The sequence below is a fragment of the Heliangelus exortis genome, chromosome 3 (assembly GCF_036169615.1).
Source record: "Heliangelus exortis chromosome 3, bHelExo1.hap1, whole genome shotgun sequence".
Taxonomy (NCBI): domain Eukaryota; kingdom Metazoa; phylum Chordata; class Aves; order Apodiformes; family Trochilidae; genus Heliangelus; species Heliangelus exortis.
Window position 1 is genome coordinate 25916849 of NC_092424.1, and position 18277 is coordinate 25935125.

Here is an 18277-nt window from a genome sequence, read left to right on the forward strand (position 1 = left end):
TCAAAAAAACCCCAGAAACTAACAGTAACGCATCTGCTGCCTGTATTTCATCAAACTGGACACAGACCGCGTGTATTCCGGCTTTCATTTTCCACGCTGTATTAGCAGTGTCTTCCCCCCAAAGTCCCGCCCGGCGGAAGTGAGGCAGGCGCCGGCTCCCTCCGAGGCCGCCGCTAATGGGGCCGTGGGGGTCCCAGGTGCAGCGGGTCCGAAGGAAGCGGCCCCCAGCCCACCCGCCAGCCCGCTCGCCCGTCCTTGGCCCGCCCCCGGCTCCGCCCCTGTCATCCGCTGTCGCCACCGCCTCCCGGGCGCGGTCGCTATGGTGGGACTGCAGGGTACGCTGGGCCGGTGGCTGCCGGCGGGGCGGCCGGGCTGGCTGTGGGGGGCTGCGGCGCTGCTGGCGCTGGGCGCTCTCTTTGGGGGAGCCTGGGGATGGGCCGGCCGAAGGGCTGCGCGGCGGCGGCGGCGGCGGCTGCAGCGGGTGGGCACGGTGTTGAGGCTCGTCGTGTACCCGGTGAAGTCGTGCCGGGGGGTGGCAGTGGGGCAGGCGCAGGTGACACCGATGGGGCTGCGGAGCGGCGACTTGCGGGACAGGTACGGCGGGGTGGGGTGGGCTGGGGAGCCGGAGCGAGACGCGGTACCACGTGGTGCGGCCTGGCCCGGCACTGCGAGGGCGCCTTGCTCCCGGCACCGTCCTTTTAACGTTGTTCAAGGTTTTCCTGCCTCCTGTCACTCCGCAGGTTTTGGCTTGTGACCAGGGAAGACGGGCACATGGTTACAGCTCGTCAGGAGCCGCGTCTTGTTCTCATTACCGTCTACTGTGAAAATGGACACTTAATCTTGGAAGCCCCAGATATGAAGGAGCTGTACTTGCCCATAAAGCTCCCCAAGAAAAATCCCGTGAAGACCTGCAGGTACTGAAGAAGGTGTTTTGTTTTGTTTTGTTTTGTTTTCCCCTCCCTTCTCTGTAGATACGGCCTCTCACTTACGTGCTCCTGCTTTTGAAGATGGCGTGGTTTGTGTTTGCTTGTATAGAAATGGGAGGGTGAAAGGTTGGTGCCTCTGCTACTTTTCTGTGGGATTCTGTCTTCCTGTCTGCATAATGTCGTGGAGACTTAAGACTGGGGACTGTTCTGACTGGGGCAATGGATTTTAATTGGAAGAATTTTTTTATGAGGAAGGTGGTGCAATACAGGAACGTGTTGCCCATGGAAGCTGTGGCTGCCTCACCTTTGGAAAGGTGCCAGGCCAGGTTGGGTGGACTTTGAACAACCTCATCTAGTTGAAGATGTCCCTGGCCATGGCAGGGGGGTTGGACAAGGTCATCTTTAAAGTTTCTTTGCAACCCAAACCATAATGTGAATTTCTCTGCCACGTGTTACACTGAATGCCAGGATTGACTTGTCACAGCAAAATGTTTAGTTTTAATCTGCTAAACACTGGTGAAAACAACTTGGTAAAAATGACACGATGTTCAAAAAACATATGTTACACATATGCCAAATGAACTGTGATATTCAGTCTTCCTACTCTGTCATGTTTACTCAATTGTGTTTACTTCCAGTGTTTTAATTTTTGCTTGCACGAGCAATTGCATCTCAGAGCCTCAGTGAAGCATATTGATATTTCTTAGTCACCATCAGTATATGCATCAATGTTTTTGTAAACACTCTATTTGGAGTTTTTGAGATGTCGGGGTTTAGATACCCTCACCCCTGTCTGTAGGCATTTAACTGAGGTGCCTAAATTAGTAATTTGCTTGTCCAAGACTAGTTCTGTGGCCACAGGGGAAAGCTAGGCATCTGCAGACAGCAGCTCATCCTTGCAGGTGCTGTCTTAGTGGGGTGAGAGGTGAGTGTGTTAAAAACTAAGCCATTTAACTGTACAGGCCTAGTTACTTTATCCATGTATTGAAATCTGTGCTGGAAAACTCACAAGAGTAAGCAATAAACCTTTGCCCTGTTAAAATGTAGTTTTATATAGAGGACTATTTAGTAACTAAATGGTATTAGCCCCTACAAAGATACTGGTAGGTATTTTTCATTTGGATAGCAGACAAGGTTAAAATCTCAGCTGCTACAATTAAAACTAGAAGAGAGCTGGAAAGGAATTGCATTCATTAGCTTTTAGAATAACTCTTGCAGTGGAAACTCTTGATCAACATAGCTTAGTACCTCTGTTTAGACAAGACAAGTGCAAGTTACAAATTAAAACGTTTTTCATGGAGAAACAGAACAGTGTTTCAAAGAAAATCTATCTATAATGTGACTATGTTAGTCATACACTACAAAAACGTGGTTTTCAAGATGTTATTTTTCTAAAGTTTGTTCTGCCTTTAGAAAAAAAGTTAGACTAAATGCATTTTAATAATGAAAAACTATCTTGGATTTTCCCATTTCAGATCTTAGTGACTTGTTTTTCTTTTTTTTTTTCTTTTTGCTTTAGTATATGATTGTACTCTCTGGTTTTAAAATTGATGGAATTCAGTAACACAAATAAGCAAAAGTTAGATACCTGTCAATGACCTTTAAAAATTACCAAGTTGTCTGGTACTGTATTTGGTGTCATAGGACGTGTAATGAGCAATGCCTATAGTATACCTGCATTTAAAAGTTGCCTGCTACTTTTAAGGAGGAATCCTGAGGATTTGTATAACTCTGCTGTGCTTAAATAACTTGCCATTTGTCAGTTCAAGGATGGTTCTTTTTGATCCACTCAGCTGTTCATTAGAATGAGTTTTGGGAGTAGTACACTATTCAGGCAAATGAAGATGTGGTTTTTGCTCTGAGACTCTCCCCTTCTAGCTTGTGCATGGGAGCAGCTGTATTACTGCATGGCATGCGCTGCTGGCAAGTGCCTCTTCTGCACAGGCTTGCATTTATTCTGCCACTGGGTGAACATGATGCCTTCAGATTGGTGCTGGCTTGTAAACAGCAGTTTAGAGCTAATTGCAGTTGTGTATTTGGCTGCAAAAGGTCGTGCAGATGGTAATCTTTAAAACTGCCAAGTCCAGTTGCAGATTTTATGTGGATATTTAAAAATCCTGTGTTTGGAGGAGTTGAATGTAGGACTGAAGCCATTGTACAAATTGAGCTATTTCCATAGCCCTCTATTTAAGAGCCCTTGTGCTCTCCATGTGTGCTCTTTGTCAGTATGTGTTGCAGTACCTCAACTGCATGATCTGTCCACATGGATGGACAGGATGCTCAGGACAGAGTTGCTTCATGGGTTGAAAATGTTAGTTAGGAAGATATAAGACCCTCACCTCTAATGTCTTGCCAGTCAGAAGGCATGTAGGGACTGAGAGAATAGAGGAAAAAGTAGTTGAATTCTGTCTGGAGCAATGATCTTGAATCCCAAGCCCTGCCCCAAAGTTGGTACAGGGATCCCAGCAAGCAGAGCAGAGATATTGCTGCAGGCACCCTGACAATGCATCTCTTCCCTCATGAGTAAAGGAGGACTCCTAGGAGCTGGGCTCAGGCTAGATGAACAGCCTGGGCATCTCTGTGCCTCAGGCTGTCCAGAGTTTCATTGCAGAGGCAGAGGAAACTGCAGGGCATTTGGGTGAAAATTGCTACTTTGAAGAGAGTAGTAAATTTATTCATGGCTGGTATTAAAGTTTACTGAAAAGTTGAGTTGAGGTTTACTGGTTCTTTCCAGGAAAGTCTTCCTTGCATAAACTTGTTTGTATTCTGCCACCAGTGAGTTCTTATGACCCATGAACTTAATTTCCTTTAAAAATCTTTAACCTCTCTGAAGATACTGATATGCTAAGTTTGAGTTTAAAAGTTTCACTCAGCTCTGGCTAAATATTTACATCACAAAATACCTGAAGGGGAGCTTCCTTAACAATCAGGGACATTTACAATTAATATTTGTAAATGTCAGTTGCAGTAACCAACCACATCCTTTTAAGTTATTGTTAATTTTTTTTTAATTAATTCCCTTTTAGTTGATTTATGCATAAAGATCTCTTGGTGTTTCAGTTGCATGCAAATGCAGCAACAGACCTTTCTTGCTTGAAAATGTGCTTTTTACTGGTCATTGATGTGACAGGTAGCTCTGGGTACCTGAAGTCTATTTTAATGGCTCATTCTCTCCCCAGCTGCTATCATCTGGCTGTGTCCATGTTACTTGGTTTCCAAAATAAGGTGGCCACAGGGAGGTTGCACACTGAGAAAGATCCATATTCCAAATTCAGAGACCAACTTCCACCTCATTATAATCTGTGTGGTTTGTTTACTGTACCTTGCTACAAATGAATACAGATTGTTTGCTTTTAAATAATTAAAAAGTTTGAGCCTTCAGCCTTCTAGCTAACTTGCTGATGTGTTTGTGACCTTTAGGGTGTTTGGACAGGATATCCAAGGCAGAGACTGTGGAGATGAAGTGGCTCAGTGGCTCACCAATTTCCTGAATTCAGAACCATATCGACTGGTGCACTTTGAGCCCTCCATGGTGCCAAGAAAGTCAAAGGATGTCATAAACCTTTTTCGAACCACAGATGAGGTAAATGAGTGTTCCTTTTATCAGAAGTATTTTTTTAACCATTTCCCACCCACCTACTGAAACCTGCCCATTCTATCCTACATACCAGTAGGTCTTATACTAGTTCTACAGCAGTGATTAAAATCATATGTATAGGCAATATGATAATACAATGACTGCAGTTTTGTAAGGATCCTAAAGACTTAAAAGCTAAGAATTCCTGTATAGGGATTAGATATTTATTACCCTTCAATGAGTGAGGCTGGGTATCCCTTTTCTTCCTTGTCAGGAGCCATTGCTCAAGCAGGCATCTTCACTGTAGGGAGAAGGTCCAGCACACCTTCTAGGGAAAGTGAACAGGATCTTCACCTATCAAAAGATGGGACTAGCCTTTTAGAGAATCAAGTGATTGGCTGCTGTCATTTAACTAATTAGCCATACCTGCAACATCATCTGTTGGAGAAAAGAAGGGAAATAAAAGAAAAGCTAAGGAAGCCTTTTTCCACATTAAGCAAATTTCATAGAATCAGAGAATTTTCAGGGTTGGAAGGGACCTTTAAGATCAGGTAGTTCCAACCCCCCTGCTATGGGCAGGGTCACCTCCCACTAGATCAGGTTGCTCAGAGCCCTGTCCAGCTTGGAAAAACTTAAAAACTTAAAAAACTTCCAGGGATGGGGCTTCCACCACATCTCTGGGCAACCTGTTCCAGTATCTCAAGACCCTCATGGTGAAGAACTTCTTCCTAACTTCCAATCTAAATCTACCCTCCTCTAGTTTGAATCCATCCCCCCAGTCCTGTCACTACCTGACATCCTAAAAAGTCCATCACCAGCTCTCTTGTAGGCCCCCTTTAGATACTGAAAGGCTACAATAAGGTCTCCTTGGAGCCTTCTCCTCTCCAGACTGAAAAACCCCAACTCTCTCACTCTGTCTTCATAGGTGTAGTGCTAAGGCTTGGACAATAGGCCCAAGCCAGAGCTGAACCATAGGTGAGTCCTCTCCTTGTCTGGTAGTGCTGAGGCTTGGACAATGGGCCCAGGCCAGTGTTGCCTTGTATGGAAACAGCAAAAATAATTGAGACTGTGTCCTTGTATATAAAAAATAACTGACATTGTATCCTTGTATTAATCATTAAAAACATCGTTTATAAAAAACAAATTACTTGATTTGTTGAAAGAGAGTATATTAAGGAAACCCTGCCAACCACACCCTGGACTCTGGCCCCGTCCTGGTCATGGGTGGTCAGAAGATGAACCAGATGTCTCCACATAGTGTAATATGCAAAGTCATCCTGACTTGCAGGTTGTTAACTATATAAGGCTGGACCCCCTTGCAGCAACTTTGGATGCCTCACCTATGGGTGGACACACTGTGTAGGATTTTCCTACTTTCTGGGAAGGGTTCTCCAAATCCTCACTGCAACCAGGGCTCCCCAGTGACTGCAGATCTGGATGATGGCAACGTATGCAAGTGGTAATGTGGCTCTCTTAATCACTGTCCCTTCTCTTACGTAGTAATGATTTGATGCATTACCCTGTATGTTTTCTATCTGTCTGCTTTAGGTGCTTTGTTCCGTACTTTTCTTATTTGGTTGTAGTTTTTAGTTATCACCAGCAAAACATGTCTACTCTTTTTTCACTCTGAAAAAGTTTCACTACCATCCTCAATCAGTAAAACAACAGGAGAGGTGCTCCAGCCCTCTGATCATCCTCATGGCCCTTCTCTGGACACGTTCCAGCATGTCCATGTCCCTCCTGGAAAAGGGGCTCCAGACCTGGACACAGTACTCCAGGTGGGGTTTCACAAGAGCAGAGCAGAGGGAGAGAATCACCTCCCTTGACCTGCTGGCCACACTTCTCTTGATGCAGCCAAGGACCCCGTTGGCTTTCTGGGCTGCAGGTGTACACTGACAGCTCCTGTTGAACTTCTCATCCACCAGCACCCCCAAGTCCTTTTCCTCAGGGCTGCTCTCAAGCCAGTCACTGCCCAGCCTATATCAGTGTTTGGGATTGCCTTGATCCAGATTCAGGACCTTGCACTTGGTCTTGTTGAACTTCATGAGGCTGGCATGGGCCCATCTCTCCAGCCTGTCAAGATCCCTCTGGATGGCAGCCCTTCCCTCCAATGTGTCAGCTGCACCATACAGCTTGGGGTCATCAGTGAACTTGCTGAGGGTGCACTTAATGCCACCATTCATGTCACCAACAAAGATTTTTAACAAGACTGGTCCCAGTACTGATCACTGAGGGACTCCACTTGTCACTGGCCTCCACTTGGACATGGACCCACTGACATCCTCTCTTTGGGTGTGGCCGTCAAGCCAGTTCTTAATCCACTGAGTGGTCCATCTATCAAACCCATGTTTTACCAGCTTGGAGACCAGCATGTTGTGTGGGACTGTGTCGAAGGCTTTGCTCAGGTCCAGGTAAATTATCCTGGTTGCTCTTCCGTTGTCTGTTGTTCCTGTGACCTTTTCATAGAAGGCCAAAAGGTTTGTCAGGCACGATTTGCCCTTAGTGAAGCCCTGTTGATTAAACCCAGTCACCTCTTCATTATTCTTCTGCTCCAGCAGTGCCTACAGGAGGATCTGCTCCATGATCTTACTGGACACAGAGGTGAGAGTGATCAGCCTGTAGTTCCTTGGATCTTCCTTCTTTCCCTTTTTGAAAATGGGGGCTATGTTTCCCCTTTTCCAGTCAGTGGGGACTTCCCTGGACTCCCAGACGTTTATCTGTCTGCTCTTGTTTGGTCTTTATTCGACGTAGCTGGAGCCAAACTGAGCTCCATGTTTTTCAACATGGGTGAGCAGCTGGCATCACAGATACCAACTTGGCCTTCTGTTAGTACTTCCAAGACTGTTACCAGTTCAGAGTCTGCTGTGCTCTTTGCTTTCTGTGGAAAGTCTCCAACTCCAGATTAAGGGCAGTGAAACTAAGACGAAGAGCAATTGAATCATAAAGGGAGTGTCCTGCTACCTCAGAAAGCCTCTGTTTCCTATCCCTTGATAGGTCTAGGACTGTACATATGGGAGTTGTTACCTCCTACTGTGTTTAAAGGAGCAATGCTTAACCCAGGGCCTAGGAATTATAATCCACAGAAGGTTAGAAGTTTCATCTCTCTCTTTTTCGGTGGGAGAGGCTCGAAGGTTAGAGAAAGTTGGAGAACGTTACTGTAGGTAGGTAAAGGAGATGCTGTACTTGGGCATGCTTGTATCCTTGAAGCCACTGATGCGCTTCTTTTTTGTCTGAATGACTCTCATGTGAAGGTGGTTTGAACTGTACCTGATGCATGTAATATTTTTAAGCAAATGCAGATTATAAATATGTTCCCTTACTGATGTGATGTTATTACCTGTAGTGCATCGATTTTTGCTTATTCTTGCACAAAGAGATGTATTCATGGACCTTTACGCAAATGCATTTAGTATGTAAGAGCACCGAGACAATCCAGATACATTTAATATGTCAGGGCACTGAGACCAATCCAGAGACTAGGTTTCAGCAAAAGGGGTGTCTGATTAGGAGGCATCACATTGAGGAATCTCACATAAAAAGAGGGCAGAATTGTTTGTATATTTATTTCAACAGTCTTCTTGTTGTAAAGGCATGTCTGAGGCAAGGGAAAGGATTATATTAGAAAAGGGAGAAAGGCTAAACACTAAAACTGGAGAAATTACAAGAATTGGGTTTTTTGTTTGGTTTTGTTGTTGTTTTATTTCTGGTGTGGTATTTTATTATGGAACTAGCCCATACAGGAGTTTTCCTTTAAAATTAAAGTTTATTGGCCTTGTTTACTAAAATGGCAGCCCTCTGACTTGCAAGTAAGTTAGACTTGGAAATGGACTGTTGCAATTTAGTATTGCTGTTCTGTGTTTGAAGCTACCTCTGGTGTTCTAATAAGACATACTCATTGAATAGAAAAACTACTTGATTACAGTCAACAAGAGAAGTTCAGCAGGTTTGTAGATGGCTCATGTGTGACCACTGGTTCCAACATCACTGTCTTTCATTAACTTTGCTCCTATGCTCTTACAGGAACTTCAGGTTTTGTTGGTTTGTTTATGTAGGTTGCCTATCCTGACTGTAGCCCAGTCTTGATGATCTCAGAAGCTTCACTAGAAGATCTAAATACCAGACTGGAGAAGAAAGTTAAGATGGAAAATTTCAGACCAAATATTCTTGTGACAGATTGCGGTCCTTTTGAGGAGGTATAGTAGCTGTCTTAAACACCTTTTTGAAAGCTTGGTTATATTTCATTGTAACTCAATTTCCTTGTGTGATAGTGAAGGATGGGGAAAGCAGCTATTCTCTGGTTTAATTTTTTTTTTTTTTTTTAATCTGGATTCCAGGGAGAGAGTTTCTGCTCATGTTGGTACCTGCTAAACACTGAGGGGAAGAAACAGGTCTGAGAATGCTTATTTAGCCTAGCAAAGGACAAAGTGTATTTAAATGACAAACTGCTACTGGAAACTCATCTTTAAGAGTAAAATAGGGAAAGCTATGCATGCTATAATAATCACTTACTGACACAAATGAAGAATTTATAAATTGACAGTGTGCTCTTTTAAAGTCAGTGGTGTAAAAGTAAAACTTACCCTTGCAGTTCTGCAGTCTCTGACAATACTTTGGTATTTCATAAAACTTTGTCTGGGAAGGTACCTGATGATGAAGTGAACTGGTGATAATGGCTTTAAGTGTTTTTAATGTCCTATTGCCACTATGGCAAATAATTTTCTCTGTATAGAGCTGATGTTTTCCTAAATCTGTTAAGTTCCTGAAATGGGAATGGGGTTTTCTGTTTCAGGAAGGATTGCAATAGGAATCTTGTGTAGGTGAGAAGCAAGAATGTCTACTAAAATTTTTTCTTCAAATATGCTGAATTGCCAGGGTCACAGATCACATCATCATACATACAGTAAGAATAAGCTTGCTTTATGTTCAGACAAGTGCAAGTTGCAGAATGGGATTTATTAATTCTGCATCTTTCTCTCCAGCAATAATTACTAGTGGATTGTGAACTGGATGAATGCAGTGACAGTAGATTTTTCATTGAAATAGTAACATAATGGTATTTATTTTGGAGGTGCAAGTAAAGGTTACCATCTGGAATCATACTGCTTCTTCAAGGAATGACTGTGCCGCTCCTGGAGAAATGGTTGCACATATGTGGATATGTCTAATCTGTGCATAATGTTTACCATCTCTTTAGGACACCTGGAAGGATATTCTAATTGGTGATGTGGAATTGAAAGGGACAGTGTGCTGTGCCAGGTAAATATTTGGGACCATTATTTTATATAGATGTATAGAGATTTATAATAAGAAACTGGTATTGACTTGGTGCTGTCTGTCATTGCAGGTGTATTTTAACAACTGTTAACCCAGACACTGGAATCCTGGACAGGAAGGAGCCCCTGGAAACATTGAAAAGGTTGGAAAAATACCAGTGCTTCTTAGACTGTGCGAGTGGACTTATGCTAGATCCCAACAGATGTTAAAATAGTGTTTTAGAAGTGGTTTGATTTATGTGTGGGATGTCATAATGCAATGTAAAGGTCTGTATTGGCTGCCATTCTACTTTCTGCATTTCTGTATGGTAAGAAAATTGAGGAATAACTCTCTTCTTTCTTGCAGACTTTACCTTCCCTCTCTTTCATCTCTGCTAGGGTGAATACCTGGGATAACAGTTATTTAAAGGTCTGACTTTGCAGCTTTGGTCTGACTTTTTGGCATTTCTTCTTATAAAGTCTCTTGTGTGTGTATTATAGACGAGTGTGTGAATACAGTCAGGCTATTTGTCTCCATTTTAACTTCTTAGGCTTTTTAAGTTGTAATGTTTATTTAGCTTGTATTCTAGTATGGTGACCAAAAGAGGACATCACTACTCATATGTCCTCTTTCTCATCACTGTTATTTTGATGTTTATAATTTGCTCTCACTGCTTCTAAAGAAGTGCTCTCTCTGCAGTTACCGCTTATGTGACCCATCCGAGCGACACATATACAAATCCAGCCCTCTCTTTGGAAGATACTTTGCTGTTGACAAAACTGGAACAATCCGAGTTGGAGACCCCGTGTACAAGATGGTCCAGTCATGAGAGAGATTTTGATCGGAAGATGACTTTTCACTTTGATATTCAAATTATTTTCCCATCGACACTGTCACCAGCATAACTTTTTCTTAGTCTTTGCCGTATTTTTTGTGTTACGTTCCTTTGTAAGGTGCAGGGGGGTCTGAGGCTATGAAGTGCCAATCATTTCAGATTGTGTCATCTCCTTAGCATGCCTGTAGCTACCATGGCTTTAATTTTTTCTGGAGGCTGTGATATAATAAACTCTAATCCAAGACAGACTTTACAGTACTGCTGTGAGTATTACACCTCCTAAAAGTTTAGTTTAAACTCAATATAACAATCCAAAATCATATACGAGGGCTTTGCATTGTGCTTTGTGCATTAGATACACTCAGTGCCTCTAAAGAACCCCAAGAAGTCGTGCCAAATGTATGAAGTGTGTTGATCACAGAGCTGCCTTTACAGGTGGGTGCCCATGACAAGACTGTTTTAGATTCCACCATTCTTTGGTCCTAAGCATCTTACCCTATTTTTGTCTGCAGGTACTCCTTACAATGTTTCTTACCCTGCAGTCATTTCCTGGAGATGGCTCCTCTTTTTTGAGAAATATCAGAAGGAGAGGTTTTTGAGCTGGCTAAATGGTTCTTTAATATAGAAGCTAACAATCTGTAAAACTGAGGGGTTCATTTAGTTTTACCTTTGCTTGACAAAATATGAACAACTGTTTCTTTTCTTCTGTGAAGCACACCGTAACTTCTAGGCTGTAGAGTAGTGGTGCATTTGCTAATGCATCAGTGTAGAACTTCCAGGACTAAAAGAATTAAGTATTTGCTGGATCAGAGACTTGATGCACATTGGAAGGGATGAAAAGGTGTTGGGAGTGATCTGATTCTGAGCCTGCCATGCTCAGACTGATGTCCAGGCAAATATTACTGGGATTCCTTGTTCATGTGTGATTCCTCTCTGGCTTGGTGAGCCTCTTACTATAGAAAGACTGCTAAGCAGGTATTGGGGAGGCTGCAGTTTTAGCCTGAGCATCTTAATATACTTATTGGTTACTCATTTAGATCTCTGGTTGCCCACCACACCCCTGTCCTAAACAAAATGTCAGCCATTTGTGTGATGATTATATTTTCTGCTATATTTTATACAGTATAAGAAAGGGGAGGAAATTAGTTGTATGATAGCACTAATGTCTTTAAATGTTACACAATTTATTTATTAAAAAAAAGTGGACTTGAAGACAAAAGCCTGCCATCTTTCAAATGTTTGACTGCGTGTTGCTTTGTCATGGATTACTAGACCTAGTGTTAAAGTAGCCCAAAAGAGGAATCTTAATTAAGTCTGAAGAAGGACAAATCATGATCCAGTTTGGTGTTTAGATTCTTTGTTTTCTGTTAATCTGAAGTTGGAATTTTGTTGCATGCTCAAAACTCAAACCTGTAAGATGAAGAACTGTTGTCCTTTTGAGCAAATCTAGATTGATGTATGTGGAAAGCCTGATGCAGGCATATGGGGAAGGAAGTTTTTTTTTTATGACTTCAGGAGTTGCTCTGAATATCTTTTCATTAGGAGAGTGCTCTGCAAGTCTAAAGTTTTCATGTGACATACAAGTGCCCAGTGAGGACTGCAGGCTGTGTGCTTGTCCATTCTTCTACCTGACACAACAACTAGTGGGAGGAAGTGAGAGAAAAAGCATCTTTTTAAAAAGAAAATAATTTTGAGGTTAATTTTTAAAAATTGTATGTTGAAGATCCTTACTGTTAGAGCTGAAAGCTTGTGGATTCCTAATGGTATTAAGCAAAGGCAGCCTGCTGACTTGCCAAAACAATTAGTTAAGTGTGTGTCTCTTCATGAAGTCAGAAGAGAGCCAATTCTTTTGCCTCTAGCCCAGCATATTTTTTCAGCATTGTTTTAGCACCACATTAGGATTTATGTAGCATAAATTTTATGGCATAGATCATGTTGCTTAGTTGTTAAGGCTATCATAGATTGGGCTAATGTGGAAATGGGTTTGTTTTTTCCAGTGAGAAACTGCATCTGTATTCCTGCTAAGAAAAAATAAATCTAAAGCCCTGATTTATCCCTGTAAAAGCCCCATGGAAGAATTTGGCTAGAATCCTGAAATAGGTGTGCACCTGAGTACAGCGCATTTCACAAATGCCACTTAAGTCTGTTATGTGATGGAAAGAGGGCCACTGTGCGAAGCTTACAAACATTACAATACACATAATCTTCATGTGTGTGTTGGGCTGCTCTAACTGTAGGGATTGTATTTGATTTTTCCAAAGAGATTTAAGAAAATGACTGACTGAAAATGTGACTATCATGAAACTTTTTAAAATTGTGTACTCCAAACTCAAATTGTTTTAACTCTAGAGGAATTAAATAAAGGTATTAACTTCTACTGAACACAGATTCTTGTAGTGTAAAACTTGTGAACGTTCTGGTTTTTTCATCTAACTTCTGCTGCTTTTTCCAGGACATCATATATGGTAATGATTTTTTTTATTTTTATTTATTTATTTTTAATCTAACCTCTAAGTTTAGGTCAATATGCAGTTAACCAGAGGAAGCCATGCACGTAAGAGAGCAAAACCATCAGATGTAATGGGTCTTCAGACTACATTTTCCCTCTCTTATGATCTACATGAAGAAAAAGATGTTTACAGACTATCTTCTTTTTTTCCATAGACAGGAAAATAGGGAAAAAGCCTGAGGCATGTCACATTCCCCAGTGAGCAACAGCTTATCACATTGACTTAAGGAAATCCAAGTCCAAGTGATTGTAGCCTGAGCTGTACAGCAGGCAGAGACTTCCCATGCAGACCACAGACACAGAGAAGGTGGTAGCATGGCATTTGGAAGTTTGGGTAGGAACCTGTTTTCTCACCCTCTGTAAGGCTAAACCATCTCCCCTTTTTTCTTGGACCATTACACAGCAGATACCTAGCTGAGGAGTATCTCCTCCTTCTAGGACCAGTACTGTACAGTAGAATTCTATCTCCTCTACTGCACAAAATTGCCCTCACAGCCTGTCACTGCTTGTTCACCAGCTGGCTGTTCACTTTCTTTAGGGACTAGACAACAGGAATGAAGAAATCACTCTGCTTCATTGATGTGCTGACCCTCAGAGCCTCTTCACTGTTAAAACTCCAAAACAACTCTGCATCTGCTGTTAATGGAGGTTTGTCTTCCAGAGATTTTGAAGGATTATGAGAGCCTTGTGTGATTACATGCAAAGTCATGGACAGTTCTTGACAGACCTGTCTATATCACCTTGGCATAACTAAAAAGTGATGGTTAAATCTCTTCATTTTATCAAGATTTTACTCATAGAAGTTTAAGACTGAAAGAAACCAGCTGGGTTAGAGAGTGTTGTCTTCTCTTAACTGAAGAAAAAGAACCATTAGACATTAGATCCAAACTCAAAGAGTATCTTTTTCATTTGTCTCCACATACCATTGCCCACAGGGCACTTCCTAATATTCTTTGAAAACTTAAGGTTTTTAATAGAAGATCAAAAAATGTAGTGAATAGTTGGGCTACAAGGAGATCACAGGAGAGGTCAAGAATAACAACAATGTTCCAGGTTTTTTTAAGAGGCCTTTACATCCTCAAATTGAAAATCTTCCACTGTTGTGCAGTGTGTGCTGTTTACAGTTGTGCAGTTTGGTAGCCAATATTAACTCTCCATTCCTTGGGTTCATGTAAGGTAGGGCAGGATATCAACCTGCCTCTAATTTGCACAAGGGAGGTGACATAAACTTTTGTTTCCCTCAGCTGTCATAGAATCATTGAATCATAGAATTGGCTGGGTTGGAAGGTACTTCAGAGATCATCAAATCTGACCCTTGATCCACTCCCGCTGCAGTTACCAGACCATGGCACTGAGTGCCACATCCAGTCTCTTTTTAAATATCTCCAGGGATGGAGAATCCACTACTCTGCAGAGGGACCTGGACAGACTGGAGAGTTGGGCTGATTCCAATGGGATGAGGTTCAACATGGCCAAGTGCTGGGTCCTGCCCTTTGGCCACAACAATCCCATGGGGAGCTCCAGGCTGGGCACAGAGTGGCTGAGAGCAGCCAGACAGAAAGGGACCTGGGAGTCTGGATTGACAGGAAGCTGAACATGAGCCAGCAGTGTGCCCAGGGGGCCAAGAAGGCCAATGGCATCCTGGCCTGTATCAGGAACTGTGTGGCCAGCAGGTCCAAGGAAGCGATTCTGCCCCTGTACTCAGCACTGGTGAGGCCACACCTCGAGTACTGTGTCCAGTTCTGGGCCCCTCAGTTCAGGAAGGATATTGACGTCCTGGAGCGGGTCCAAAAGAGGGCACCTAGGCTGGTGAAGGGACTCCAGCACAAGTCCTGTGAGGTGAGGCTGAGGGGTGTTCAGCCTGGAGAAGAGGAGGCTCAGAGGAGACCTCATCACTCTCTACAACTCCCTGAAAGGAGGTTGTAGCCAGGTGGGGGTTGGTCTCTTTTCCCAGGCAACCCTCAGCAAGACAAGAGGGCACGGTCTCAAGTTGTGCCAGAAGAGGTTTAGGTTGGACATTAGAAAGAATTTCTTTACCAAGAGGGTGATCAAGCATTGGAATGGGCTGCCCAGGGAAGTAGTGGATTCTCCATCCCTGGAGATATTTAAAAAGAGACTGGATGTGGCACTCAGTGCCATGGTCTGGTAACCACGGTGGTAGTGGATCAAAGGTTGGACTTGATGATCTCAGAGGTCCCTTCCAACCCAGCCAATTCTATGATTCTATGAGATTGAACCCCAACTATACCAGGAACTAAGAAGAGGCAGCCCTCTTGCCTTGGTATCTTATTTCCCCTCAAAGCCCTAGTTATTTAGCTTGCCTATGTAATGCATTGCTGTCACTAACTTAAAGCTTTTATTCTCATATGCGGTTCAAGAGGGCGACATAAAATTACAATTTCTTTATTTGCACAGATGTGTTAAAATACAATTTTTTTTAACTTTAAAAGAAAAAAACCCAAAAGACTAAAACAAAATTCCTAGCCTCTCACCTTCAAGCAGTAGAAAAGCTGTGTCTTTTTGCATTTATTCATCTATGCATGTCTTTCTATAGTGCTCCATCTCCCAGCCATGTCACTTTCTTATGTTGTTAAACCAGCGATTTCTGTGGGAATGAGTTTGGTTGGGAATTTGATGGGGGAAGTTTGGTGGCTCTTTGATGAATGCATCTCCTGTACTGTGTGTGAGGCTGCTGCAGGGTTTTGTGTGGGAGGAGGTGCTGCCAACATGACCCTATGGCTCAGGGAGCCCATTGTCGTGCCCCATCATGGTGGGGTGTGGGGACCAGGAAAAGGCACCAGGAGAAGTGGTAGAGAGAAGCATCCAGAGACTGTGTCAAAGAAAGAGAAATTTATTTTCCTTTCCAAGAAGAAAAAAGCACAGCAGCCCTGCTAGTGCCACTGCAGGAGGCACGGCTTCTTGCAGGGCAAGGAACAGTTGAGGGGGCTGGAAGCCCTCCTCTTTGGAGGGCGCTGGGGCTCCCCGGAAAAGTCCTTCCTGCCCCATCCAGGAGGGACACTTGTCCCTGCTGCCACCTGGGATCCTGCAGAGACGCTGGACCAGGCCGGGTGGGGCGTGGCAGTTGCCCCAGAGGAGATGCGGGGGCTACCTGCAAGGTGCGGCCTCTTGAAGGGTGGGAGAGACTCCAGTGGGCTGGAAGCTCTCCTCTTTCGAGGCCACTGGGTTGCCTCAAGCCAGCCATTCCTTCCCCAGACAGAAGAGGCACCTGGTGCTGCTGCCTCCTGCAGCTCCAGCTGGGGCTGCTCCTTCTCTGCTTTGAGGGGCACAGGTGGGGTATGGCCGGGATCCCTGGGGAGGGCTGCCTTTGACGTGCTGGCTTCCTCCTCCCCATCTGAGCCTGCAGGGGTGCTGGAGGCGGCCAGGCTGCAGTCATCAGTTTCCTCCCCCAGGGGGCTGGTGGTGGCTTCGGGGCTGTTGTCCTCCCCCCGGGAAGCAGAGGTGTCCTTCTGGGCCACGTACTGGTGTATGCCTGCGCCACACAGGCACAGGGCCGCGGTGATGAGGCGCAGGACGAATGGCCGTGTGTGTTCTTGCAGCCTGGTCTCCAGCGTCCGTGCCAACACCCCCACGTCCAGACCATAGAGGCACAGGCAGCCCACAAGCCTGGCCTCCCACATCATCAGATGCCACCACTGCTCTTCAAGGACCACCCTAAGCTGTGATCTCAGCCATGGCAGCAGGGGCCTGATGTTATTTGGGTGGCTCTTGAAGAAGTCAGCCCAGACATCAGCAGGGAAGCCACCCACCTGAGCCCCGAGCCTCAGACTCACAACACCCTGCTCATCCTGCTGGTCTCCATCTGGTGGCTCTGCAGGACCTGGGAGGCTGAACAAAACAAAATCGTTATCTGCCTGTGTGGAGATCAAGATGGAGGTCGTCTCCAACACGCACAGGGGGCAGACACGCTGCTGCAGTGCGCCGTGTACTGCACACCTAAAGCAAGCTTGGTGGAGGCGAGGCAGGAGGTTGGCGGCATCTTTTTGAGTGCTGCAGCAGAAGGGGCAGCTCCACTTGCTCTCGGTGGCCATGCTCCCTGCACCCTCCAGTGAGCTTGGGGACACCGAGGATGAGGAGCTGCTGCAGTGGCGAGCGTCATGCACTGCAAATGGAAGAAGCCACAGTCACTCCCTGTCCCAGGGAAAGGAGAGGAGGAAGAAAAGCACAGGCCGCTCGAGAAGGGCAACCTCCCAGCTCCACAAGCCCTATGGCTGCTGGGAGTGGACACGTGCCCGCACAGCTCATCTCTGCTGCTGCAAGCACACCTCGCGGTGCCTGGCTGCCTGAACCAGCCAGGGCCCGAGAAACAAATGAGGGTTTGACTCTGGGCCAGGCACCCAGAGCTGCTGACAGCAGCCCCCAAAGCACCACCCAGCACCAGGAGAAGCCTCACTCAACCCTCCAGACCTTGCAGACATTCTCGGTCGGACTCAGGAGCCAGACTGGGCAGTACTCTGCCAGGTTCCAAAGATAAATGGCAACAGGCCTGAGGTGGCAACCTGTCACCCACTGACATCACAGTCACCACTCTATGTCACCCTGCATGTCACCCCTGTGGGCAGGCCCACATCATCAGGTGAGAAAAGAAAACACTGTTTCTTGTCTTCAACTTCTACGTTTCTGCTGCTCTGGCTTGATCCCCCACAATGTGTGTCCGTGACTGCGTGTCCATCCCCACTCCTGATGCCTCGCAGAGGCCTTCTGCTAGAGGGAACGTGGTGGCATCAGTTGGCGGGGCCTGCCCATGGCTGGATGACGCCTGCCCATGCTGGCTGCCTTCCAGTGTGTGCTGCTGGGAGCTGCAGGCAGGATCTGTGTTGTCAGTGGCAAGCCCTGGGTGAGAGTGTCCCACCCCTCTGGGCCAGGCCTCCTCCAACAGGGAGAAGCCAAACACGGGGGGAGGGAGAGACATTTTGCTCCAGCCCCATCCGCTGCCACTGGCACTCACTCATAGTACCAGATCGCTCTGTGCTTACCAATTTTGGGGCCAGTCTGCAGTTTCATTTTAAAACAATCAGAGATTTTCCTTTCTACAGCCCCACTGGACTCTGGGTGATGGGCACAAGGAAGGACATTTTGGTTGCAGCTGCAGGGCTGCACAATTTCTCTGCATTACTTGCCCAGTAAGATGGGTCCCCTCATTGCTCTCTAGCAGAAGG

The 18277-nt window shown here is 45.0% G+C and overlaps 2 protein-coding genes across 2 annotated transcripts; one reads left to right on the top strand and one right to left on the bottom strand.

Moving 5' to 3' along the window:
- The first annotated feature begins 239 nt into the window (after positions 1 to 239).
- MTARC2 (mitochondrial amidoxime reducing component 2) lies at positions 240 to 12973 on the top strand. Its single transcript, XM_071739708.1, has 7 exons — positions 240 to 594; positions 741 to 914; positions 4347 to 4509; positions 8556 to 8696; positions 9698 to 9759; positions 9848 to 9919; positions 10456 to 12973. The coding sequence occupies exons 1-7, from the start codon at positions 320 to 322 to the stop codon at positions 10583 to 10585; spliced, it is 1017 nt and encodes a 338-aa protein (XP_071595809.1). The 5' UTR covers positions 240 to 319; the 3' UTR covers positions 10586 to 12973.
- Positions 12974 to 15935: 2962 nt separating this feature from the next.
- LOC139794311 (uncharacterized) lies at positions 15936 to 17783 on the bottom strand. The gene is made up of 2 exons (XM_071739709.1): positions 17055 to 17783; positions 15936 to 16946 (listed from the first exon to the last, which is right to left on the bottom strand). The coding sequence occupies exons 1-2, from the start codon at positions 17147 to 17149 to the stop codon at positions 15992 to 15994; spliced, it is 1050 nt and encodes a 349-aa protein (XP_071595810.1). The 5' UTR covers positions 17150 to 17783; the 3' UTR covers positions 15936 to 15991.
- Between the last annotated feature and the right edge of the window lie 494 nt (positions 17784 to 18277).

What these genes read in the sequence shown, in the direction of transcription:
- MTARC2 (XM_071739708.1), top strand. Translation starts at nt 320, where the DNA reads ATGGTGGGACTGCAGGGTACGCTGGGCCGGTGGCTGCCGGCGGGGCGG. An exon ending in AATCCCGTGAAGACCTGCAG is followed by an intron (nt 915 to 4,346) that starts GTACTGAAGAAG and finishes TGTGACCTTTAG; the next exon opens with GGTGTTTGGACAGGATATCC. An exon ending in TTTTTCGAACCACAGATGAG is followed by an intron (nt 4,510 to 8,555) that starts GTAAATGAGTGT and finishes TTGTTTATGTAG; the next exon opens with GTTGCCTATCCTGACTGTAG.
- LOC139794311 (XM_071739709.1), bottom strand. Translation starts at nt 17,149, where the DNA reads ATGGCCACCGAGAGCAAGTGGAGCTGCCCCTTCTGCTGCAGCACTCAA. An exon ending in CTCCACCAAGCTTGCTTTAG is followed by an intron (nt 16,947 to 17,054) that starts GTGTGCAGTACA and finishes TGTTTTGTTCAG; the next exon opens with CCTCCCAGGTCCTGCAGAGC.